General features: G+C 50.8%; 2 protein-coding genes across 3 annotated transcripts; one reads left to right on the top strand and one right to left on the bottom strand.

Moving 5' to 3' along the window:
- NRL (neural retina leucine zipper) lies at nt 1-15,106 on the bottom strand. Its single transcript, XM_055436467.2, has 3 exons — nt 14,805-15,106; nt 2,445-2,852; nt 1-1,388 (listed from the first exon to the last, which is right to left on the bottom strand). The coding sequence occupies exons 2-3, from the start codon at nt 2,823-2,825 to the stop codon at nt 981-983; spliced, it is 789 nt and encodes a 262-aa protein (XP_055292442.1). The 5' UTR covers nt 2,826-2,852; nt 14,805-15,106; the 3' UTR covers nt 1-980.
- A 508-nt stretch (nt 15,107-15,614) lies between these two features.
- On the top strand, nt 15,615-25,773 carry PCK2 (phosphoenolpyruvate carboxykinase 2, mitochondrial). Of its 2 annotated transcripts, XM_055436611.2 has the most exons (10): nt 15,615-15,658; nt 17,699-17,944; nt 18,730-18,914; nt 19,001-19,204; nt 19,547-19,734; nt 20,046-20,208; nt 20,472-20,690; nt 22,520-22,657; nt 22,948-23,043; nt 23,280-25,769. In XM_055436611.2, the coding sequence occupies exons 1-10, from the start codon at nt 15,630-15,632 to the stop codon at nt 23,732-23,734; spliced, it is 1,923 nt and encodes a 640-aa protein (XP_055292586.2). In that variant the 5' UTR covers nt 15,615-15,629; the 3' UTR covers nt 23,735-25,769. The 2 variants fall into 2 exon arrangements, with proteins under 2 accessions (XP_055292586.2, XP_055292587.2); XM_055436612.2 differs by lacking the exons at nt 15,615-15,658; nt 18,730-18,914 and having other exon boundaries at nt 17,716-17,944; nt 23,280-25,773.
- Nucleotides 25,774-26,236: the final 463 nt, after the last annotated feature.

Here is a 26,236-nt window from a genome sequence, read left to right as displayed (position 1 = left end):
GTTTAATTCACAAAAGCTGCATTCTCTCAGCTCCTTGTCAGGCTGGGGAAGTCTCACCTCAGCCCTCAGAGAAGCAGAAGGGATCAGGGCAACCTATGCAGATCTGGAGGCCAAGGCAGCATGGAGGGAGCAACCCAGAACCAGTGCAGGGTCTCATCCAGGGTCTAGGCTGCAGTCAGGAAGCTGGAACAGGGCAGGAAGTCCCTTTAATGAGGCTGAGTTGAGGGATTCTCAAGGAGACCCCTGGGGCTTCCACACAACGGAGAGGTCAGAACTGGAAAGGTGTCAGAAGTCATCCAGTCAAGTGAGCATTAGATGAGGTCGTCAAAACCCAGGGGGCCAGTGATTTGCTCAAGGTGCCAGAGCTAGCCTGTGGCAGAGCTGAGACTAGCACCCAGGTTTACAGACTCCTGCTCAGGGTCCTCTCCCAGCCCACACCTACCACCCCTGGAGCTCCTCCGGCCTTTGCTGCTCTACACCTTGGATGCCATGGGGTTGGCTAGGACAAAAGCCTCTTGAATCAAGTTTATGGTCTGTCTTGATAATGGGAATTGAAATCTTGAAAATGCAGTTGTCCTAAAATGGGGAGGTTACAAGCCCTGGAATGAAAACATAGCCTCATTGCTAATTACCACCTTACTGCACTACAGGTTGAAAGCCTTGAATTAAAATCTAAACTGATCCAGGAGCAGCAGGACTCCCTCACCTCCCATTCACTGTGCGTCATCCACACCTCCTTGCGGCCCGCCCCCTACACAATGCCTGGCACTGACTCCCGCAGATTTCAATGACCCGGTCCTATAGAGTGGGGCAGAAGGTGAAGGGTTTCTGTGCACGTCCTGCGTAAGGGAAGGGGACCTCTCTCCCAGGAAATGACCAGCATCTAACCTCAGAGCATGCCTTGAGGGTCCAGGAAGTTTGGGGATACTTGTGTGGTCATCCAAAGGAGTGTCTGGCACCAGAAGGCGCTCAGTAACTATCTAGTGAATGGTACAGCCGCCTCCGGTGTGGTGCGCACCGCCCGCCCACCTACTCCACCACTCGGTGGCCAGGGGCTCAGAGGAGGAGGTGGGCGTGGCCTCTGGCCCCAGGCCGCTCGGGGCCAGCAGTTCACAGCGAGCCTTGTAGAGGTCGCGTTCCCTAGCCAGGCGGGCCACTTCGGCTCGCAGCGCGTCCAGCTGGGTGGCCAGGCGGGCGCGCTCCGCCTCCAACCCCCGCCGCTGTTGCAGTCGCTTGGAGCGACAGGCCTGAGCGTACCCGCGGTTCTTCAGCGTGCGGCGCCTCTGCTTCAGCCGCAGCGCCTCGTCGCGCCCGCAGCCCCGCAGCTGTCGGTTTAGCTCCCGCACAGACATCGACACCAGCGCCGCGTCGGAAAACCGCTCGGCCAGCTGCAGAGAGAACCGGCGGGGCGCGGGTGAGCGCAGGCTCCCGCCAAGCTCCACGCTCCGGTGGCCCCGCCCACCTGGCCCCGCCCCCGGCTCCCACCTTTACCTGAACATGCGCCTTCCCCTGAATCTATCCTGCAGCCTAGAACCTGTTCGAGGTCCCAACACGCCCTCCACTGCCCTCCACCATCACCAAGGGTCCTCGACCCCTTTGGATGGTCCCCGCGTTTCCCACCCACTTTCGGGCAAGCCAATCGCGCGCCTGAACCCCACACCGCTTTTGCGGGGTTCTTGAGCGGGGCTCCTGGCCTATGTGTGTCCCAGGGCAGACAAACCCTGCCCCTCCAACACACCTCGCTCCCCTGTCCTCCAACACACCTCGCTTCTCAACCCTGTGACCCTCAAAGGATTTGGATTATATCTTAATGCCCTCAACGCCCCCATCTGTCTATGATTAATAGGATGAGTCCCAATCCTTCCTGAGAAGGTTGGGGGCTGGGGAAGCACGAAGTCTTAAAAAGGCCAACTTCATTCCGGTTCCTACAGTCTCAACTCCACTCCATTCCACGCACAACCCTTTCCTGGTTTCCACAAACACAGTATCTATATACCTGCCCATAATCAATCATTCCTGATGCCCTTTAACTCTCAACTCTTCCCTTTCAGTTGGTCCTGTTCTAACCTTGTCCTCTCCCTCTTCCTCCTGGTTGAGGCTACTCATTTCTCTCTATTGGGGGGTGGGGGGGGGCGCAGAACAATGGTTTTCTTTATCTGATATCTTCTAAAGGTATGTCCCGGGACTTCCCTGGTGGTCCAGTGGCTAAGATCATGTGCTCCCAGTGCAGGGGGCCCGGGTTTGATCCCTGGTGGAGGACCTGTATCCTACATGCCATAGGATAGTCAAATAAATAAATAAATAATAAAATAAAGGTATGTCCCTTCTCCTGTCCTTTGTTCCTTTCCCAAACTGGTAAGCCTCTCCAGGGACTCTCCTTCCTCTCTGGGCTGGCCTCCCCTCTCACCCTGCCCACTCCTCCGACCCTCTCACTGACCACTCACCTGGGCATGCTGGGCTCCTGTCTCCTCTGGGCTCCCTGGGTAGTAGGCATGGGGCCCTTCAACAGGGACTGGACTCTGACCCTGCAGCAGCTCCACAGCCTCCTCAGGACTTAGCCCCAGCGCCTCCCCAGCCCCCAGCTGCTGTTGCAGGGTGGCCAGCCAGTACAGCTCCTCCAGGCCTGGCCGGGTGCCCTCGGTGGCCCCCACCATGCCTGGCTCACTGAAGGTGGGTGAAGGAGGCACTGAGCTGTAGGGTGTGGAGCCCAATGAGGCTGTCGGGGGGCCAGATCGCCCCTCTGAGGGTTCCCGCTTTACCTCAAACTTCATCAAGTCAAAATCATTGACATATTCCATGGCCAGGGGACTGGGAGGCAGTGCCATTCTGGGGCTGGATTAGGAGGGGTATACCTGCAAAGAAGAAGACAGGCTTGGAGCACCTGGAGACTTCCTGCCAGTCTCCTCCCCCAAAGCCCAAGTGCCATGGAGCCAGAACTCTGGAAAGCTGGGATAATGGCACAGTCTATTCCCTGCATAGTCGCCTCCAGGCTGAGAAACAACTTCTTAGGTGGCAGGGGCTCCTGACCAGGGGCCAAGCCACTTACAGCCTGAATGAGAAAGGGGATAGCACAGCCTCCAGCCTACTGGTGCCTCTGGGATATATGAAAAACAAGAAGAATATGGCAGCACTCCCACCTCTAGTGCTGGGACATGCTGGATGTCTCTGTCATCTCAAGAGGCATCATTTCATTTCCAAGCAATTAAAAAAATGTTGCTTAATTAACTGTGACAGAGAATGTGTATATTTTAGGGCAATGGCAAGGCACATATGCTGTGGATTTTAATATAGCTGGATCACATGCTGTAATACCTCTCTCTCTGAGAACACCCAGGCCAGTGTCTTGCACGTAGAAGACCCTCAGTACACATTCATCCTATGGATTAATCAAGGAGCACGAGACTCCTCAAAGAAAAAAGGTCCCAGAATCAATTCTAAAAAGATCAGGACAGAGTGGTGACCATCTTTCCTCAAGTCAATCTCTCCGAGGAAAACCAACCGAGATTAGTTTTCCTTCTTCCATCCAGGACCAAAGACATGTGAATTTGAACAGGTCACCTTCCCCTTCTGACCCCAGTTTTCCCTTCTGTTCAAGGAAGGTAGTTAGACTTTAACAATTCTCAAAGAGTATTCTGCAAAACATGAAGTCTAAGAAATAGCCAAGGAGGGGATCTATGCTCAGATCATTTTGAGAAATGCTACCTCCAATCCTCACCTCTTGCATGTTCACAGAGCACAAGCAACATAGTCATCTGAGAAGTCCTTCAGTAAGCCATCTGCTCAACAACAGAGTTGAACCCCAAACTTGTGTCACCCAGGAACCCTCCTCTCTGTTATCAACCACACAGCATGTGCCCACCTGAGGCACCTCTGGCTAGGTGACCTTGGAGAGACTTCCCAGCCTGGAAGTCCCAAGCTTGAGCCCAACAACTCCCAGTTCCAACAGCCCCAGGAGGGACAAGGCAGGGACTTCCCTGTAGCTCAAATAATAAAGAATCTGCCTTCAATGCAGGAGACCAGGGTTCAATCCCTGGGTCAGGAAGATCCTCTGGAGAAGGGAATGGCAATTCACTCCAGTATTCTTGCCTGGAGAATTGTATGGACAGAGAAGCCGGGCGGGCTACAGTCCATGGGGTTGCAGAGTCAGACACGACTGAGCAACTAACACACACACTTAGCCCCAGGGTTTAGAGTTTGGCTCCATCTTCACACCTCAAACCTGGGTAGCTGCTTTCCAACCACATCTCAGGCCCCCAGGTTCTGCCCAGAGAGGCAGGAGGAAAGACAGGGCCTTTCTCTCTTCCTGTCCCAGGTTTTGCCATGTCTATTGAGCTCCTCACCCTTGAGAGGGTAGAGGGGATGGGAACAAAAGCACACATGAAGGAACTGATCTTTGACAGAGAGGTGAGACACAGAGAGAGGTGTTCAGACAGAGTTGGATGAAAAGATAAGTGAGGAGGGCTGTTTTTCTTTCTGATGTAATAGCAGTGAGGGACCTAAAGCCAGTTGAGGTGGAAGTAGAGCCAGGGACAGAAATGTGAAGATTCCTGAAAACAGAAAACAAAAAGCCCAACAAAAAGCCGATAGCAGGTGTTGGAGGAGGGGGCTCTAGGTGAGAGGCCTGGCACTCAGGGAGGCCTCAGACATACTCACTTTAGGGGTGGCAGAGATGATGGGTCAAATGTCAGAGCCAGGCAGGCACAGCTTCCCCAGAGAATGGAGGCCCCATTGAGCAGGGCCTGGCACCTCTGTGCTCAGAACAAGGGGCTTTGGGCACAGAGCCCACTGGGCACTCTTAAAGGGCCAGCTCTCTTAGGTCATCCATGGTTCTAAGGCCTCCAGCCAATAAGGTGAGGGGATCATTTGCATATCTCATTGACCTGGAGGGTTGCAGGAAATGAGAGGACAAGTCTGCCTGGTCTCAAGGAAGGGAAGGGGGCATCTTCCCCAACAAAGCATATCACAGATGGTCCAACTCATTGTTCCCCGTTCCCCAGTATAGAGTGCCACGTTGGCTCCCATCGGCACCCTCATGCGGACACAACCCTCAGCCCTTGGTGACTGAAAGCCTGGGACTGGAAAAGAGGGCCCAACAAGCTTCCAGCACCCTTAGCCTCCAAGGCTCTGCCACGCCTTGTGGGTGTTATAGGGGAGTACGAATTCTCCCAAGCCCACTCTCACCTGGCCTGTTGAATCTGTTTCCTGTTTTCAGGAATCCTTACATTTCTGCCACCTACCTCACTCCCACCTCATGCCCCTCACAGTTATGGCATCAGAAAGATAAACAACCCTCCAGGACCTGCCTAATCTATTCTCAGCCTCTCTCATTCCTGTGGACCCAGCCCCAGGACAGGCAACTTGGGAGCAGGAGAAGAGGGGAAATGAGGAACCCTGCTCCTTCTTTCCTTCCAGGCCACCTCGGGACACTGAAATCCAATCACCACCAATCCATCCAAGGCACTTTTGAAACTGCCCTCATTTGCCCTCTGCTTCCCCTCACCTTTTCCTTGTGTGTGTCTCTGAACCTCTCTCTTCCTCTCTCACTCCTCCTGGTTCCCAGATGGCTGGGGGGTGACCTACATTTTCAGCCTAATCCCCTAACACCTCTTAGAGCTATCATCCCCGAGTAGAAGTTGGAACAGGGATACTAGGTATTAGCCAAGGAGATGTTTAAACCTGTCTGAAGCTGTTTAAATAGAGTCTATACTAGAATAGAACTCCAGGAGTTAAAGGCTATTCTCTACTTTCTAAGGACATCCAAACACTCCCATGGGGTTAACAGGTCTTCTTTCCCCACACAAAGAGGTGCCTGGGTGTCCATCAGCCCCAAGGATCATCAGTTATAAAAATTAACTGGGTCCCAGCCTTTGGAGTTAGGTGAAGAGCTGGTGGATTTGGATGATCTAAGACAGCAGTTCTCAGACTGGGGTCCCCAGATCAGCAGCACCATCTGGGAACTTGTTTAAAAATGCAAGTTCTCTGGAATCACCTCAAACTTACTAAATCAGACACTTTGGGGAAGGGACCCCAAAACTCCGTGTTTTTATAAGTCCTCCAGGTTATTTTGATGAACACTAAAGTAGAACCCCTGGTCTACAGAATACCTGTAGTCAACTCAGCTTTCTTTGGGGCATGTGTGTATGTGTGTGGGTAGGTGGGTGGGGGTGGTCTCTCCTATCTCTCTCTCTACGCGTATATAAAAAGACCTCCATCAGAGGACACCTGTCTTTCCATACTTGGCCTCCATTTTATGGAGCAGAAGCCATTGTCATCATTCAAGTGGTGTGATGGCCTGGATCTAGTGTTATTTTTGCAAAAGAAAAACAAGCAAACAAACAAAACCCAAGGCCTGGGAACAAGGCCACAAAATGGGAATGGGAACCATGGAGACTAGGGATCCCATACATATGCCCATGGAATGTGGTTCTAAGGTAAATCCATAGGAAAGAGGCCTCAGAATTTCCGTGAGGAAGAAATAGCAAGTGTTGACTGCAGCCCCTTTAGCAGGTCTGGTCTGGTCTAGCCAGACACTTGCCCCCCAGCAGCTGTCAGGTCTGCACTGATCCTCTTGTTTACTGGAGCGCTCAGAGGAGAGGTGGGAGGGCTAAGCCTCTAACGGGCTAAAGGAGTCAGACTAAACAAGCTCAGGCAAGTTGAGCCGCTCGGGGCTCAGACCAGGCGCCACTGACCAGGGAAAGGAGTCCGGGGGGTGAGGGCTGGGCCCGGGGAAAGGACTAAGGGCACAGAGAGAAGAACCTACAGTAGCCAGTGAGGACCCACAGGTGCTTCATGGGTTTTCTTGGCAGGAGGGAGACACATGCTGAGACTGTCTGGCTCAAGGACAAGCAGAGACAGGGAAATGGGGATGAGAAAGGTGAAACCAGGTGGACTCTGGGAGGGACAAAACAGAGGAAGGGAGGCCGTAAGTACAGACCTGGGCGAGAGGACAGAACAAGTCAGGGCCTCCCCAGCAATCTAGATTGAAGGAGACAGAGGAACATGGGCACAAAGAAGAGAGGGGCGAAGGGCCATGGGGAACTAAAGGAGAGAAGAAAGTTTCCAAGAGGGGATCAAGAGGGAGTAAGAGGTGACGCGAACAAGTGGCTATAAAAGTGGCAGAAGAAGGGAGAGAGGAAGGTGCAAGATCGGCAGCCGAGAACTAGAAACAAATACGTAGCAGACAAATAGATGGTCAGGCCACAGAAAACGAGCAGTGGGCAAAGCACCCAACGGTAAAAGGACACAGACGGATGCTAGACCACGTGGAGGGAGGCCAGGCAGGCAAAGGTCCTGGAGAAGTGGGCTAGGGAACAAAGAGGAAGGAGAGGGAGGGAGACAGAGCCAGTGATCTGGGGTTCCCTTCCCATCTCTTCTGTCCTGCACCCCCATTTTTGCAGTCCTGTACAACCTGGACAATCCAGATCCTCAGTAATGGATCCAAATCCTCAGACCTCTTCTTGGTTTACCTCCCGCACATTCATTCACTTGACAAATATTGATTAAACACCTACTCTGCACCAAACAATGTGCTGGGCACTAGGGGCCCTCAGTAAATGAGACCATCACCAGCCCCGTCTTTGTGGAGCTGACAGACTGATGAAGCAGGAAAATGTCAATGTATTGCCCTTGGGCCAGGTAGGAATAGCCCCTGCCCTGGGCCCTGTGTTTTGGAAGGCTTTTCTCTGGCCCTCTTCTGGCTATGTCCCTTGCAGTGAGGAGTCCAGGCCTCCCCTGCCCATACGCCAAGCACCTTCCGGACTATATTCCACATACTTAGGAATTCTCTGTGCAAAGGGCCCCAAGCCCACTCCTAGGGCCCACACGGACCTCTTTCCTGGGTTTTCCCTCCCAAGGGTGGATCATACTGCTCACACACACATCCCTAGACCCAGGCAGTGGCCAAGGAGTGGCTGTTGGCAGGAGACTGTGGAACGAATTAGGCAGTGTAGACAGGAAGGTCCACATGCATGCAAAGGAGTCCCCTTGTGGTAGAAGATGGTGTCAGAGGTGGGAAAAGAAATGGATCCAAAGAGATGCCTCCCCCCACAATACCACATTCTGCTGTGGAATCCTGAGAATTCCAAACAAAATCCAAATTTGAATTCAAATTCAAACCAAATTCCAGACCATTGTGTGTGTATTTGTCAAGGTAGAAGAATAGAATATATTTTGTTTAATAGTTGTTAGCTTAAGTCATACATTTCAAATATTTAGAGCCTCTAGTTAGGGATGGGCCTACGTGAAAATAATTCACTATATGAAGATGGGTGCTATGCAAGAGAAGGACAGGGACCTCTGACTTTATTTCATGGGGACCTAATCTAATGTGGGGGCAGGGGAGGCAGTGGCATTACAGCAACGACTAGCCTAAGGAAGTCACGTTAAACTGAGACCAGTCAGGGGAGTGAAAAGGGACTGCGTCTGGAGGGGTGGAGAAGATGGGGATTCCAGTCACAGGAATAATCTATGCAAGGGCTCTGGGCAGGGAAGAGGTAGACACATGCATGAAATTGAAAAAACAAAAAAATGCGTGAAACTGAAAAACAAAAACACTGTAGCCAAAAAGCAAAAACCAAGCAAAGTGGGAAGAATGGTGATAGGTGAGGGTGGGGCTGGAGCATGCAGAGACCTGTAGGCCAAGTTGAGGACATGGAGTCACTCCATGGAACTCCACAACATGGAGTTGTAGGACAAGTTGAGTCACTTCAGTCGTGTTCAACTCTTTGCAACCTTATGAACTGTAGCCCACCAGGCTCCGCTGTTCACGGGATTCTCCAGGCGAGACTACTGTAATGGGTTGCCATTCCCTCCTCCAGGGGATCTTCCCAACCCAGGGATCAAACTCACGTCTTTTGCAGCTCCTGCATTGCAGGTGGATTCTTTACCTCTGAGCCACTGGGGAAGCCCTTAAGAACAATGAGAAGCTACTAAAGGATTTTCAGCAAGGATGTCGAATGATCAGGTGGTGTTTGAAAAGATCACCTCAGATCTACTGTGAAGGATGGCCAAAATGGAATCAAGAGTCAGATCAGGGGGTTAATGCAGTATCCAAGTTGAGCTGGGGAGATATCTTAAGCTGGAAAAAAAATAATAACTCCAAGATGGAAACCTGTGTACAGGTGCAGTCACTGGACACAGGCTGCCCCAGGAAAGAGGCATGCACGTTTGGCAAGACAGCTCCCTTCAGTCATAGGAGGTACCCAGGGAAATGCTCCGCTCTTCACTATCAGCAGCCAACACTCAGCAGCTGGGATAGGATCCTGAAGGATCTGGGCAGCATGCCACAGCACCCACCACGGGGGATCTGTGAGACATCCAAGGAGAGACCCAGAGGGCCCTGGGGAGCAGAAAATGTAGAGTAAGACAAGGCTGGTCACACCCTGCACCTGTTACTAAATGCAAGTTTGCATACCCCGTGAAGCACAGTGAGGCCCAACTGAAATGTGGGAGTTTGGAGCAGAGAAAGGTTTACTGCAGGGCCAAGCAAGGAGAAAGTGTGGCTAATGCTCAGAAACCCCAGTGGGTTTCTGGAAGAAGTTTTTATAGACAAAATCCAGGGTAGGGGCTTTAGGGTGTGTGAATTTTTTCTTCTGACTGCTTGCTGGTGAGGTAACGGGGCTGTGTTCCAAGGATCTTGTGCTCATCCTGAAGTTACCATTCTCCACCTGGGTGGACAAACTCAGGGAGATAATGAAGGCCAGGGAAGCCTGCTGATGCAGTTTATGAGATTGCAAAGAATTGACACGCCTCAGCAACTGAACAACAACCTGGGTGGGGGCCTCAGTTGCTGCAGAAGAACTCAAAGATATTTTTATGTATATGCCTTGAGGTTGTTTGCTTGTGTTGTTGAGTTGACTATGCCAAAGCCTTTGACTCTGTGGATCACAACAAACTGTGGAAAATTCTTCAAGAGATGGGAATACCAGACCACCTGACCTGCCTCTTGAGAAATCTGTATGCAGATCAGGAAGCAACAGTTAGAACTGGACATGGAACAACAGACTGGTTCCAAACTGGGAAAGGAGTACATCAAGGCTGTATATTGTCACCCTGCTTATTTAACTTATATGTAGAGTACATCATGAGAAACGCTGGGCTGGATGAAGCACAAGCTGCAATCAAAATTGCTGGGAGAAATATCAATAACCTCAGATATGCAGATGACACCACCCTTATGGCAGAAAGCAAAGAAGAACTAAAGAGCCTCTTGATGAAAGTAAAAGAGGAGAGTGAAATAGTTGGCTTAAAACTCAACATTCAGAAAACTAAGATCATGGCATCTGGTCCCATCACTTCATGGGAAATAGATGGGGAAACAGTGGAAACAGTGAGAGACTTTATTTTGTGGGGCTCCAAAATCACTGTAGATGGTGATTGCAGCCAGGAAATTAAAAGACGCTTACTCCTTGGAAGAAAAGTTATGACCAACCTAGACAGCATATTGAAAAGCAGAGACATAACTTTGCCAACAAAGGTCTGTCTAGTCAAAGCTATGGTTTTTCCAGTAGTTAAGTACGGATGTGAGAGTTGGACTATAAAAAAGGCTGAGTGCAGAAGAATTGATGCTTTTGAACTGTGATGTTGGAGAAGACTCTTGAGAGTCCCCCTTGGACTGCAAGGGGATCCAACCAGTCCATCCTAAAGGAAATCAGTCCTGAATATTCATTGGAAGGACTGACGCTGAAGCTGAAACTCTAATACTTTGGCCACCTGATGCAAAGAACTCATTTGAAAAGACCCTGATGCTGGGAAAGATTGATGGCAAGAGAAGGGGATGACAGAGGATGAGATGGTTGGATGGCATCACTGACTCAATGGACATGAGTTTGAGTAAACTCCAGGAGTTGGTGATGGACAAGGAGGCCTGGCATACTGCAGTCCATGGGGTCGCAGACTCGACATGACTGAGCGACTGAACTGAACTGATATCCCTTGAGGAGGAACCAGGACCCTGCTTTATAGCCACACTATCCTTTCTGGACTGCTCCTCCTCTGTTTCTGCATTATCTCTTCTTCCTGATTAGTAACTGTTTGAATCTGCCCTTTGGTACTCAGGGAAGGTCTAGGAAGCTGAAGCCTTTTTCCTCCAAATAAGAAACTGGGGACACAAAAAGGATTTGCACCTGGGAGGGTCCCACAGGGTCCCACTCAGTTTCAATAAGTGCTGTGATTCTAAAGTGGGGATCTGGGCCACACTCCTAGTATCTACTGCAGAGGTTCTGTGAGACATCCATGGGGTGAACCAGAGGGCCCTGGGGAGCAGAAAATGCAGACCAAGCCAAGGCTTGCCCTGCCCCCTGGTGGTGTTCCTCTGACACTGGATCACCTGGTGGGTCAGGCTCAAAGAAGGACCAGGGATTACAGAGATACAAAAACAACTATAATAAAGTACAATTAATTCAAAGACACAGGTATGCACACAGTAGACAGCTAACACAGATGAGAGAGATGTTAATTCTAAGGGGCACACTGACCTTCACACAGGAGGTGATGTTTAATTTAAACCTGAAAGACAGGAAAGATTCCCAGCTGTGCTCTGGAAACTTCAGAGTTTGGCATATAGGAGAGAAGACAGCAAGTAAGGAGGGGGAGGTGATACCACTGGATAAACAGAAGCCAGATTATGAAAGACATCAACTGTCATGTCGTAGGAAGCCTTCAAGGAATTTTAAGCCTATGAATGCTATGATCTCATTTTTTTCCTTAATGATAAATCAGAGACATTATAGAATTGCAGGGGGAAAAAACCAACTTGGTAATTAGAGTCAGAAAAACTTGGATTCAAAAAGAAAAAGAAAAACTTGGACTCAGATTCTATTTCTCCTGCTGATCAGCTGTGTGACTTTGAAAAAATGGCTTAAACTCTAAGCCTCAGTGGCCACATCGATAAAACAGAGTTGTTGTGAAACGGAAGAGACTACGCATGTAAAGAACCTCTCCAATGGTTCATCAGTAAAGAATCTGCCTGCCAATGTGGGAGACCCAGGAGTTGCAGGTTCCATCCCTGGGCCAGGAAGATCCCCTGGAAGAGGAAATGGCAACCCACTCCAGTATTCTCACCTGGGAAATCGCATGGACAGAGGAACCTGGAGGGCTACAATCCCTGGGGTCGCAAAGAGACACGCCTGAGCACACACACACATGCATGTAAAACTGCTGGTTCACAGCCTGGTACCTGGTGGCCATACAATAAACATCATCCTTCTCTCTTAATTTTCCAAAGTGAACTTATGTGCAAAGTTTGGAGAAGAACTTAGTGGGAGGGAGAGGGAGTGGCATTTGGAGATGTGGGAGGCCAAGCAGGTGCTTGGAAGCTATTGTCTGAAGCCAAGTGAGAGATAAAGCTTGAGAGACAAAACTTGGGTCAAGTGGACAGACACTGATTTGAGAGTTAACTGTGAAGTACAAATCCAAAGGTCCTGGTGTCTGATTGGCTGTGGAAGATAAGGCAGGAAGAGTCCAGACTGATTCAGGTTCCTCTGGGGCAACTGGCTAGATACTGGTTCCATTTGCTGATAGGGAACCATGAGAGCAGAAGAGATGATGACCTATTGATATCAAGCTAGGCTCCGTGGGGTTCCTAGGTGCAAAGACTTTCTGTGTCCCCCATTTCTTTGATTATAGGAAACAGCCCTCATTCAGCCTCCATGACCTTCCCTGAGTTCCAATGGACAGATTCAAGCAGTTGTTAAGTACGGAAGGGAAGGGATGCAAGACCAGGGACACTCAGTTAAGGGCAACTATGGGGCAAGGTCCTGTTTCCCTAGCAACTGAAATACATAAAAATATCCTTGAGTTATTTTGAAAATTTTGAAAACTTTTCCAGGTGGGAGAAGTTATAAAATGATGGTATGCTATCCACAAGCATGTACCAGTTGGACCTGAAGGTTGATGATACTGACTCCTACTTACCTCACCACCAACCCATCAGAAGAACATCCACAAGTTGATCATGTGCTCTTCGAACAATTATTATAAAATTTCTCACTATCTTCTCCAAATTGGGAGACACAGTTTTAAGTCATTTACCCACTGTAGCCTCCTTTGCCTGGCAAAGCAATAAAGTTAATTCTTTTCTGCTTTACCCAAAACTCTGTTGCCGAGATTAGATTCGGCACCAGTGTACAGACAAGCTGGGCTTTCAGCATCACTTTGAAAGGTTGCCTGTGATGCCATCAGTGCGCACATCTGTAGGCCAGAGAGCAGGCACAAAGAGGCAGCTGCGTGCAGTGGAGTGGCTACAGACAGAGTTTGGATATAGGGACCGGAAGAAATTGTCCCAAATACACACACATGAGGTTGAGTCCAGGATGCAGCCTGGGTGAAGAGATGAGGGTCAGCGGCAATCCCGAGGCTGGAGACCAGCTCCCCTTCTCCCATGACATTCCAGCACAGAACTCTGAGAAATCTGAGAATCGGGATTGTTTCTGTTACAAACAGCAGAAATCCTCTTACAATTAGCTTGAGCAAGAGAAAACATTTATTGATTCCTAACAGACTGGTTCTAAATAGGAAAAGGAGTACACCAAGGCTGTATATAGTCATTCTGCTTATTTAACTTATATGCAGAGTACATCATGAGGAATGCTGGGCTGGAAGAAGCACAAGCTGGAATCAAGATTGCCGGGAGAAATATCAATAACCTCAGATATGCAGATGACACCACCCTTATGGCAGAAAGTGAAGAGGAACTAAAAAGCCTCTTGATGAAAGTGAAAGAGGAGAGTGAAAAAGTTGGCTTGAAGCTCAACATTCAGAAAACTAAGATCATGGCATCTGGTCCCATCACTTCATGGGAAATAGATAGGGAAACAGTGGAAACAGTGTCAGACTTCATTTTTTTGGGCTCCAAAATCACTGCAGATGCTGATTGCAGCCATGAAATTAAAAGACGCTTACTCCTTGGAAGGAAAGTTATGACCAACCTAGATAGCATATTAAAAAGCAGAGACATTACTTTGCCAACCAAGGTCCGTCTAGTCAAGGCTATGGTTTTTCCCGTGGTCATGTATGGATGTGAGAGTTGGACTGTGAAGAAAGCTGATTGCCGAAGAACTGATGCTTTTGAACTGTGGTGTTGGAGAAGACCCTTGAGAGTCCCTTGGACTGCAAGGAGATCCAACCAGTCCATCCTAAAGGAAATCAATCCTGGGTGTTCATTGGAAGGACTGATGCTGAAGCTGAAAATCCAAAACTTTGGCCCCCTCATATGAAGAGTTGACTCACTGGAAAAGACCCTGGTGCTGGGAGGGATTGGGGACAGGAGGAAAAGGGGACGACAGAGAATGTGATGGCTGGATGGCATCACCAACTCGATGGACATGAGTTTGGGTGAACTCTGGGAGTTGGTGATGGACAGGGAGGCCTGGCTTGCTGTGATTCATGGGGTCGCAAAGAGTCGGACACGATTGAGGGACTGAACTGAACTGAACGCTTGAATCAGGAATCTGTTGCTCTCCATCCCTAAACCTGCTTCCTCTAGGCTGGTTTCCATCTCAGGCAGGTTCCTCCTTTGCAGGGCCAAACTGACACCCAGCAGCATCAGGCTTAGGTTCTCCCAGCCCAGCAACCCCAGCAGATAGGGAGCCCATTTTGAAAGCTGACAGAAAAAGCCTGAGAGAGAGAGATATCACCCCCATTCCTGAACATTTCCACTGGCTATGGCTAGAGTTAAGAAGACACAATTTGGCCAAGCTCAGAGCCCGTCCCCAGGAGGCCCACAGGACCACACAGTTTGAGCAGGTGGTTCCCCAAAGGAACATCAAGGTGCTAGTAATAGAAACAGGGAATGGATGCTGGCTTACCATAGCCACGTTGAGTTTGAGGTGCTGTGGCATTTGGGATAATACCCAGGGCCTCAAGCTGAAGACAGATGTCTGGATGGAGACATAACTTGAGAAATTACCAGAGGACTTTATGGTTGGTTGGGGCAGATGCGTTCTTCAGGGGAATGTGGAGGGAATGATCAGTCCAGAGCCCCAAAGAAGAGATTCTGGGGTGGAGAGACATTACCACCACGGTAGGGCAGAGAAGAATCCTCACCTCCGGAAGAAGAAACAGGGATTTGGGAGCTGGGGACTGAGGGAACCATGGTATCAGAGTCCTGGACAGCAGAAGAGCCTGGGCTCAGAGTGCCCAAGCCCGGGAGGAAAGGGAAAGGCAATGCCCAGCCCCCGACTTCTAAACCTCCAGCTTCCCGTGGGTTCCGCCCCGGCCTCGCCCCTAGTTCTTGGCTTGTTTGCCACCCAGTGCCTGCCAGTCGCTATTTCCCAGGAGCAAGAGTCCTCAAAATTACATCATGTGCAGGGGGCGAGGCGGGGCGGTAGGGCGCGGCTTCGGGGAGGGGAGCCGAGGAGAGGAACGAATCCTCCAATGGGAGACAAGGGTTTGGGGGCTAGGATGCCGCGGGTGGGGCCGCGGCTGGGCGGACCCGCCGGTAGCCCGGGGGCGGAGAGAGGGTCTCGCCGGCGCTGCAGGGTCCCGCCCCTGCGCCGGCCCGCCTCCTTTTTAAGCGCCTCCCGCCTAGCCTGAGCTCCGGCTCTCCGCGCTGCTCCCTCGTTCCCCGCCTTCCTTATCTCCCCGGCTCCGCTCGGTTCCCGCGGCCACCCCGCAGCCCCAGCGCAGGTGCCATGGCCGCTGTGTACCGCCCCGGCCTGCGGTGAGTGACCCCCAGACCGGGGCCGACCCTCACTTTCGGCCGCGCTCGCCCCCTCAGGGCTGCCGTATGCGTGGTCCTGCTCGCCCCCCTCGGCCTGGTTTTGCATCCGAGAGGAGGAGGCGGGCAGGTGGCGTGTGTGTCTGGATCTCGTCCTCTCGGGTCGTGCGTCACGCCGGAGATCCGGGCGGCCTCAGCCGCTCCGGGTGTCTCGGTTTCCGTCCCCTCCTCCCTCTCCCTGCTTTGCTGGTCCCTGACCACACCGTCTGTATCTGTCACTCTCAGAACTTCCTTTCCCCTCCTCGCTTGCCGTCTCGGGGCCCAGTCTCCACATCTCCTCCTTTGCTTGGTACAGATATAAGTGATTCCACAGGTTGCAGTGAGGAGCAGTAGGGCCCTGGGGTCAAGGATGCACGAACCCCTGGGGACTGAGCTCAGAGCTCCCTAAAGAAGGTAGAAGGTAAACAGCCATTCCCCGGCCTCCCCGGGATGGGAACCTGGTGGGGAGCCCTGCACTGCAGGAGGGGTCTGGGGGCCCAAGAGGGAGGGAGACATGGTAGAGGTAGGGACCAAGTTGCCTTCATTCTTACCTGGCTGGCTTCATCCCCCGTCCCGGCCGAACCCCCGGCCCTGCCTGTCTATCTTCACCCCCTTTTCACAGCTTTCTGTCTTCCCTCTGTAGTAGTCTCTCTTCTCAGCTTTTGTCTCAGAGTCTGAGCCGACCCCCTGTCTCTCCCACAGCTGGTTCCACTAGGCCAGCCATTGTGCGTGGTCTCTGGAGCAGAGAAAAAGGAGAAGGTCCCACTCCAGAGACTGGAGAAGAGCAGGGGGAGCTTCACAGGAGACTCCCTGAGGCAACCTCCCTGCAGAGAGAGGTTCTCCCCAAGGCTGAATGCCTTTAAAATTAATGCTTGGGGAAAACTGTCAGCAGCAGAACAGAACATGTCCCAGGAGGCTTCCTCCTCTGCCCCTAGGGCCACACTAGGTCTCCACCCTGCCCTGCCCAGTGAAGCCACCCAGCTCTCAGTCATGCCACCCGGCTGCCAGTCATGGCCTGAGTGTCCTCTCTTCCCCAGGCTTCTTCCCTGTGAGTCTGAGCACACTACAGTCTAACGTTCCACCCCACCACCAAAGCTCTAGGCATTTGTTCTCTAGGAAAGAGAGACAAAGGAGGGACAGGGTCATGCAGTGCTGGGCATGTGGGGTACAGTTTGTGGTGGGCAAGGCCCTGGCATCAGAGGAGGGTAATTTCCCTCTCTGGCCTTTGCTCTCTCTGGATCACTCCACTTTGGGTTCAGGCCAATCAGAGCAGACCCTACTTTTCCCTCTCCTAGGGGTGTGAAGGGACAGATTCCAGGGGCTCTGTTCTAAGAAATTGGGGCATGCAGCCCAGCCGGTGATATTCCCTGACAGTCAGCCTTCCACACAGTTTGAAAATACTTACCTACCCAGTGGCAACACTATGCAATCCTGGTTGGGCCACTGGGCAGGCACAGATCCAATGCCTGGAAGCCTGACATCTGATCACCCACTCTTTGTGCAAGGGCCCAAATCGAGAAAACTGGGACTTAACCATGTCACAGACCTGGTCCTCTGCTTGAAGCTTTCACAGTCTTACAGCATGCAAAACTATATTTGAGAATGAAAAGAACACCAGACACATGAAGCTGTCACCTGGGCACAATTTATTGACATTTGGGCCACAGGACACCTGCTCATTTCCAGACATAGTAAACCATGGGCATGAGCCAAGCCTACAATAACATCAGCATGCCTAAACATACACTTCCATATTGCCAGACATGTGCCTTTATGTTCATTTGGTGATACCTGTCCCTTCCTTGCTAATCAGGAGACACCCTCACTAAGCCTCATAAAGGCCACAAAATACACATGGCCTGAACCCATCTCCTTCACCTAGTCCGACCTCTTCGTAGTGCCTGTACCCAGACGGACTTTAGCTCGTCCTTAGAAGCCCAGCCCTCTGTACCCATCTTCCATGAGAACACCTGGCCCATTACCTCTCTGTTTCTTCTCTTGAAGGCTTAGCTGGCACAGGCTGAGCCCCTGGGGCTGGTCGTCACGGTGCAGCATCCAGACACTGCGAGTCCTCAGTGGGGATCTGGGCCAACTGCCTGCTAAGGTTCGAGACTTTGTGGAGCATAGTGCCCGCCTGTGCCAACCAGAGGGCATCCGCATCTGTGATGGGACCGAGGTGGAGAACGCTGCCACGCTGGCCCTGCTGGAACATCAGGGACTCATCCGAAAACTCCCAAAGTACAACAATTGGTAAGTCCTAAGCCCAGCAACCTGCGAGATGGGGGCAGCTGCGTAGACCGAGGCCACTTTGGGTTTACCGAAACAAAATCCAATTTTAAATAGACCATGCCAATGGAATAAGCAGAATGGGAGCTTTGAGGGAAACTGTCAGAAGTTATTGCAGTTGGTCTATACTTTTATGTTAAGTTGATACAAATAAAAGCCTTTACTTTTTTTTTTTACTTACAAATTCAGGGAGTTTTTGCCAGGGCAGAGGCCATTAGAGGGCTGGGGGCCAAGGGAACTACCCCTTGCTGCTGCTGCTACTGCTGCTAAGTCGCATCAGTCGTGTCCAACTCTGTGCAACCCCATAGATGGCAGCCCAACAGGCTCCTCTGTCCCTGGGATTCTCCAGGCAAGAGTACTGGAGTGGGTTGCCATTGCCTTCTCCGAACTACCCCTTAGATTGGGACAAAATCTGGGGGAGAGAACTTCCTTGGTGGTCCAGTGGTTAAGAATCTGCCTTGCAATGCAGAGGATGCGAGTTTGATCCCTGGTCCGGGAACTAAGATCCCACATGGTGCAGAGCAACTAAGCCCACACACTGCAACTACTGAGCCCATGTGCTTGGCATGCCACAAACTAAGACCCAAAAATTAAAAAAAAAAAAAATCTGGGGGAAGAACTGAGATGCAAATGGATAGGAAAAAATAAGGCCAACAGAAGACCTGGAGACAAAGCTGGACATGAAAGAGTGGGTCTGGGGTGAGGGCGGCCTGCTGGCCACTATCTTCTTGATATCCGCTCTCCCCCAGCTGGCTGGCCTGCACAGACCCCAAGGATGTGGCACGAGTAGAGAGCAAGACGGTGATTGTAACTCCTTCTCAACGGGACACGGTGCCCCTCCCAACTGGTGGGGCCCGTGGGCAGCTGGGCAACTGGATGTCCCCAGCTGAGTTCCAGCAAGCTGTGGATGAGAGGTTTCCAGGCTGCATGCAGGGTAATCAGGGCAGGGACACAGAGGCAGGGGCACTGAAGGTATCAGCAGGTTGGAACCCTTCATCCAGGTGGCGTTTTCCTCCGTAGGCCGAACCATGTACGTGCTTCCGTTCAGCATGGGTCCCGTGGGCTCCCCGCTGTCCCGCATCGGAGTGCAGCTCACGGACTCTGCCTATGTGGTGGCAAGCATGCGGATTATGACCCGGCTGGGGACGTCTGTGCTTCAGGCCCTAGGAGATGGTGACTTTGTCAAGTGTCTTCACTCTGTGGGCCAACCCTTGACTGGGCAAGGTGAGCACCTGCTCTGCCTAGGGGAGGACACAGAGGCCCCCTTGTACTCAGAGGGAACCCCGTATCCTAGCCATCCTGATTAGTGAGATAGTAAAGTCCCATGTTCTAGAGCAGGAGTGGGCTGGGAGTGAGGCTGTGTTGACAGAGTAGTTTGCACAAGATTGAGAAGAATTATCCAAGAACTGGGGCACGGGAGCTGACAGGTGTCATGAGGTAGGAGGTTTAGCCACCCACTGACACCACTGCTCCCAGTGTCTTTCCTGCCAACCCCAATCCCTCCAGCCCCTGACACCCTGATGCCTGATGCCCCTGCCAGCAGCCCCATGAATCCATTGTCCCCAGGGGAGCCGGTGAGCCAGTGGCCATGCAATCCAGAGAAAACCCTGATTGGCCACGTGCCCGACCAGCGGGAGATCATCTCCTTCGGCAGCGGCTATGGTGGCAACTCCCTGCTGGGCAAGAAGTGCTTTGCCCTTCGCATCGCCTCTCGGCTGGCCCGGGATGAGGGCTGGCTGGCGGAGCATATGCTGGTGAGGGCCTGGTGAGGATCTGAGGGGGGCAGGCTGGGGCGGGGCCTGACCAGCCAGCCTCAGCCTCGCCTCTCCACTGCCAGACTGGAGGCCAGGGACTCAGCCCAAATGCCCAAAGCTTTGGCCTGAGGCTGCTGACTGTTGGGGGGCTTCTCCTTGCTGCCACCCCAGGCCCCATGGCAAGGCAGTGTACCCAATTAGTGAATAAACCTTGGTTCTCCCTGTCGACTCCTAGCGGTCCTTCCCAAGCAGACCATTCCTGACCTCTGTCTGGTGCTCTCTTCCTTGTCCTCTCTCTCCCCAACTCACAGATCCTGGGTATCACCAATCCTGCGGGGAAGAAGCGCTATGTGGCAGCCGCCTTCCCCAGTGCTTGTGGCAAGACAAACCTGGCCATGATGCGGCCGGCGCTGCCAGGCTGGAAAGTGGAGTGTGTGGGGGATGACATCGCCTGGATGAGGTTTGACAGTGATGGTGAGAGGCCCTCGGATCGCACTCTGGGTTCTGGTTCGACGCTGCCCCCACTGCTCAGGGTGGACTTTGCCAGTGAGAACCTTGTCCTGAATGACCACCCATCCCCCTGCCTTCTGGCAGCCCCCCACCCTGGAGATGCAGAGCCTTTCCCCTCAGATCTAGGGTCTAGCTCGGGGCAGGGAGGAGCTGAGCAAGACCTTCCAAGACTGAGCCTCAACTCTTCCTGGTTAGTCCTTCCTTTTTTTCACTTCTCCTCCCAACAGGTCGACTCCGGGCCATCAACCCTGAGAATGGCTTCTTTGGGGTAGCCCCTGGCACCTCTGCCACCACCAATCCCAATGCTATGGCCACAATCCAGAGTAACACCATTTTCACCAACGTGGCTGAGACCAGCGATGGCGGCGTATACTGGGAGGGCATTGATCAGCCTCTTCCACCTGGCGTCACCGTGACCTCCTGGCTAGGCAAACCCTGGAAACCTGGTATGAAGGGTTACTCAGACCTGAAGCTCAGCACCTTGTTGATGTAAAGGAGTTTTCCTCAACCTGCAGCCACCTCCCAGGACCTCTGGGAGGCACAGGGAGTTATGAATGTTCTGTTTTCTAACCCTAAGCAAGATCTCAATTCACATCCCAGCTCCACCAAGTATTGGCTCTGTGGCCTGACTGAGTTGCTAAAACCTCCTGAACTTCAGGGTCCCCATCACTTGAATGGGGTAGTTATTATAGTACCTAGCTCATAAGGTGTTGGAGAATTAAATTAAATAATGCATGTAAAAGGTTCAACATAGTGCCAAATACATAGTAAATTCTCAATTAATATAAGCTGAATGTTTTTAAAGGGGAAGGGCTGTCTTGGAAATTATTACAGAAAGAATTGGACTCAAAGCACAATCCATAAAGTTGGACCAACTGGGTCCCCACTGCCACCCCGCTAAAATAACCATTGGCTAAAGGTCAGTATTGTTACCTTTCCCCTGCTCTTCCAACATATTCACCCCAGTCCTTTGAAACGAAGTTAGCCCAGCTCTTTAGCCTCTCCTGGAAGCTAGTTTCTCAACTCTGTCATTACTCTCCAGTGCCCTGCAGCCCTCCCCTTCCCCCAGCCCTGCACTCTGGACCTTCAGCTTTTAGTGGCCTTTGGCATTTAGACAGCCCAGATCTAGGGTTGGGAGCAAAGAAGAGCTTAGCAGGGGAGGGTGGCCTGTGGTCACTGAAGCCTACATTCAAGTTTTCCAGGCTGGCTTAGCAGTCACCCTCCTCATCTAATCATCCTTCATTTTCTCTAACACTATCATTAAGCCCTCCTCAGCCTCCCCACCCAACTGAGAAATCCAAGAAACTTTCATATTTCCCCACAGGCTAGTTGCCCAACCCTTTCATCATCTCTGGATTCAGGGGTATTACTAGGGCGTTTTGTACCAGCTTCAATTCTCAGAATAATACCCTGAGCTAGGTCCTGAACTGGGGATGAAAGTGCCAGAGAGAAGCGTAAGGAATGGTTCTTACGTGAGAGTGGAGGCAGGAGCCAGGGCTGGAGCAGGGCAGGGTACACAGGCTCTGTGACTCCCTTGCCCCCAGGTCTGAGCAGCAGCTTCTAGCAGAGAAAGCGCTGTGCCCATTCAGGGCCGCCATGGTGGTGCTTTATGCATCTGCCACTGACTCGGCCCCAGCTCCTCTCCAGGCATCTGAAGGGGCCTGAATGACCTCCTCAGGTTACAACTGTCCTGGTTACGTCCTCAACTGAGTTCTTCAAGCCCTGTCACTCCAGCAGGGTCTAAGCAGACCCAGGGAAATCACCAAAATACTGCTAGCTTTAAAATTAGTTCCTGTTTGCATTTTGATAACGCAGGAAATTTTGTCTTCCGCCATTTGCTGATGGAAAGTCAGTTATCTGAAATACTGACCTGACAGTCTCAGTTTTTGCTTTAGGTTTGAGTGTTTATTTAAATAATAATCTCATAATTAAAAGAAAAGTTTCTGGGGCAAAATTTCTATTACAACTCTATGACAGTATTTAACCCCATTCCCTTGGGCATTGGCCAAGTTCTGTAACTTAGCATAAACATTAATACCCTGCTAAACCCCAGTTCCTCTCCCATTATTTTCTCCCATAACTCAGTTGGCAGCACCATCATGGATAAATAACTTGATCTTCAGGGGAGATGTCCTGGCTCCCTTCTCCCTACCAACCTCCAACTCAAGGTTGCGGGGAGCTGATGAGGCAAAAAGAAATTGTGCAAGAGTGCCTGCAAAGGTATGTGTGTAGGGAGTGGACATGCCCTTGAAAGTGACAGTATTTGCTCTACCAGGTGACAAGGAGCCCTGTGCGCATCCCAACTCTCGCTTTTGTGCCCCGGCTCGCCAGTGCCCCATCATAGACCCCGCCTGGGAGGCCCCAGAGGGAGTCCCCATTGATGCCATCATCTTTGGAGGCCGTAGACCCAAAGGTAAACATTATGCAGGCTCTGTGCCTTCTGGGTTAAAGATCAGGCTCTCTATCAGGGCACACCTCCCTCTTGTATTTAAAGCTCAGAAGGCCTCAACCTGGATTGCTAACTACAGCTGTCTGTCTGTAGAGTGCCCCCCACCTGGAGAATCAAGGTGGAGGGGGGCGGCATGGGGTTTGAAAATCCACAGTGGAGGTCCTAGGAGAGAGTAGGAGTTGAGATCACCAGAAGGGATAGAGTGATGGTGCAAAGATAAGGGCTGCCTTTGACCGTGTGTCCTGGTGTCCCAGGAGTCCCCCTGGTATATGAGGCCTTCAACTGGCGCCACGGGGTGTTTGTGGGCAGTGCCATGCGCTCAGAAGCCACTGCAGCGGCTGAACACAAAGGTGAGTGCCCTCCCTGCTTCGCTCCTGGGCCCACCTTGCCTCTTCTCTCCCTCCCTGAGCCAGACCTTCCTCCGGCCCACCCCTTCCCAGGTGTATCTTTTCCCTATTCCCTTCCCGTAGCCCTGCCTTAAGGATATTCCAGTACCACCACCATTTCACAGCTTCCTCCAGCTGGAGGCAGGATACCCTTCTCAGTAAAAAAGGAGATTCCTTACCCATCCTGCTCCCCTCCCCAGGGAAGGTCATCATGCATGACCCATTTGCTATGCGGCCATTTTTTGGCTACAACTTTGGGCGCTACCTTGAACACTGGCTGAGCATGGAGGGGCGCAAGGGGGTCCGGCTGCCCCGCATCTTCCATGTCAACTGGTTCCGGCGCGACGAGGAAGGCCGCTTCCTGTGGCCAGGCTTTGGAGAGAATGCCCGGGTGCTAGACTGGATCTGCCGACGGCTCGACGGGGAGGACAGTGCCCAAGAGACACCCATCGGGCTGGTGCCTAAGGAAGGCGCCTTGGATCTCAGCAACCTGGGAGCCATAGACACCACCCAGCTGTTCTCCCTCCCCAAGGACTTTTGGCAACAGGAGGTTCATGACATTCGGAGCTATCTGACAGAGCAGGTGAACCAGGATCTGCCCAAGGAAGTGCTGGCTGAGCTGGAGGCCCTGGAGGGACGTGTGCGCAGAATGTGACCTGAGCCTTCAGCTAGCGAGAGGGCATAGCACCCCACCCCCACCCCCACCTTCAACTCCCCTGGAATAAGCAAGCCACCAGGCTAGCAGAAACTATGAGCAGCTTAACAACACTCTCATCCTCTGGATGCTTTGAGATCAGGCCCCAGACCTTTCCCCACATGCTGCCTAATAATGAGATGCTCATTTATATAACATTTGTGCTGTTTTCATTTCCTGCCTGTCTTCACAGGCTTCCCTTTAACACTAATTTCACAATCTTCTTCCAAGCAGCTGGTGTCCCAGTGCAGGCTGCCCTGGCATGGCCCAGTGGTATAAGAATCTCTCTCACAGGCAGCTCAACCACCGAGCCAGATAAGTAGAAATTGCTGGGAGAAAACAGTATCTACTGGTGTCCTGAGGAATTAAAAAGGATCAGTATAGCCTCCGGGCCTAAAATTCCCAATCTCCCATCAGAGAAGCAGAAGCCTCTGTGACCCCGCTCCAGTGAAGCAGCTCCACTGTCAGTTCTCAAACCTGTTCTTCCTCCTGCATTAACCTGACTCACAAAGTATTCATGAGAGCTAATTAAATATTGAGGCAGCTAAAACTTCCATAGTACCTTCTATGTGACAGGCACTGTTCAGGGGTGACAGCTGAGAGTAACTTCACCTGTGATCTGGATCTGCCTGAGTGAATGTATAAACTGAGATGGGTATGATGGAACTTTGTACCCACAAAATGAGGACAGATATTCACAAAATAAATGAAAATTCCTTAGAAGAAAACCTTGGAGGAGGAAACACCAAATGTTTTTATAGAAAACAGCCAATAACCAGTTATAATGTGTAAAGAGCAAAAAGGAATGTAAAGTTAGAGTGGATTACATGCTAAAACACAGCAGTGGAGTCCATGGCACTAAAATAGATTTTAAACTGCACTAACATGAGTTTGAGTGAACTCTGGGAGTTGGTGATGGACAGGGAGGCCTGGCGTGCTGTGATTCATGGGGTCATGGAGAGTCGGACATGACTGAGCGACTGAACTGAACTGAACTGAACAGATATTAAAACTTCATGAAGAGCATGTGATAACTGAAACAATATGATCAGAGGTAGCATAGTATAGATGTTAGGCACGTAGTAGACTCAGGCCAGGGGTGCCTCTCAGTTTCTTCAGCTATAAAATGAGGATGTGCCTACATCCGACAGTGTTGTTTGGATTAAGTCAGTGAAGCCAGGCACTCATAACTATGCCTGACAAGGAATAACCATTGACTGTTTTAGCTGTCCTCACCTTTTCACTCTATATGGATTAGAGTGGGCCCTGTAGGCATGTTATACACTGCTGACTTGACAGTTTAAGAGGAAAGTGAGCAATGTAAATACAATTTAGAGGAGAAAGAAAATAGGTTGGAAATAAAGTCCTTCCTGGAAAGAGGCAGGTAACTAGGATTCCAGGCACCTCTCTGATACCATACCTAAATGCACAGGAATAGGAAGGTGTTAGCCTTAAAAATGATTCTGGAGATTTCTCTGGAAGTCCAGTGGTTGTCAGAGAACTAAGATCCCACATGCTGCATGGCAAGGCCAAAAAAATGGTTTTTTTGTTTCTCCAAAGAAGACATAGAGCTGGCCAACAGAACATGAAAAAATCTCAACTTCACTAATTATTAGAGAAATGCAATGAGATATCACCTCATACTGGTCAGAATGGCCATCATCAAAGTCTACAAATAAATGCTGGAGAGGGTGTGGAGAAAAGGGAACCCTCCTACACTGTCAGTGAGAATGTAAACTGGTGCAGCCACTATGGAGAACACCATGGAAGTTCCTTAAAAAACTAAAATCAGAGTTACCTTATGATCCAGCAATCCCACTCCTGGGCATATATCCAGAGAAAACTAGAATTTGAAGATACACGCACCCCAGTGTTCACTGCAGCACTATTTACAATACCAAAACATGGAAGGAACCTAAATGCCCATTGGGGAAAAAAATGTCCATCAACAGATGAATGGATAAAGATGTGGTGTATATATACAATGGAATGTTAACCATAGAAAAGAATAAATAATGCCATTTGCAGAACCACAGATTAACTTGGAGATTTTCATACTAAGTGAAGTAAGCCAGACAGAGAAGACAAATATATATCACTTATTGAATCTGAAAAGGTACAAGTGAGCTTATTTACAAAACAGAAGTAGACCCACACAGAGAAAACAAACATGGTTACCGTAGCAGAAGGTAGGAGGAAGGGATAAATTAGGAGAATGCAATTAACATATAAACACTACTATATATAAAATATAGATAACAAACAAGAATAGCACAGGGAACTATAAATATTTTGTAATAACCTATAAAAGAAACTAATCTGAAAAAGAATACACACATATACATACATATATGTATCTGAATCACTGTGCTGTACACCTGAAACATACAACTATACCTCAGTTTTTTAAATTTTAAAAAATAAAAAGCCTGGACAAACCCCCATTAAACAGATTTTGCCAGT

This window comes from Moschus berezovskii, chromosome 9 (assembly GCF_049115385.1).
Source record: "Moschus berezovskii isolate FMDL1 chromosome 9, NW_MosBer_1.0, whole genome shotgun sequence".
Classification (NCBI taxonomy): domain Eukaryota; kingdom Metazoa; phylum Chordata; class Mammalia; order Artiodactyla; family Moschidae; genus Moschus; species Moschus berezovskii.
The sequence above is the reverse complement of the archived record's forward strand: the minus strand, read 5'-3'. Positions and strand labels throughout refer to the sequence as shown.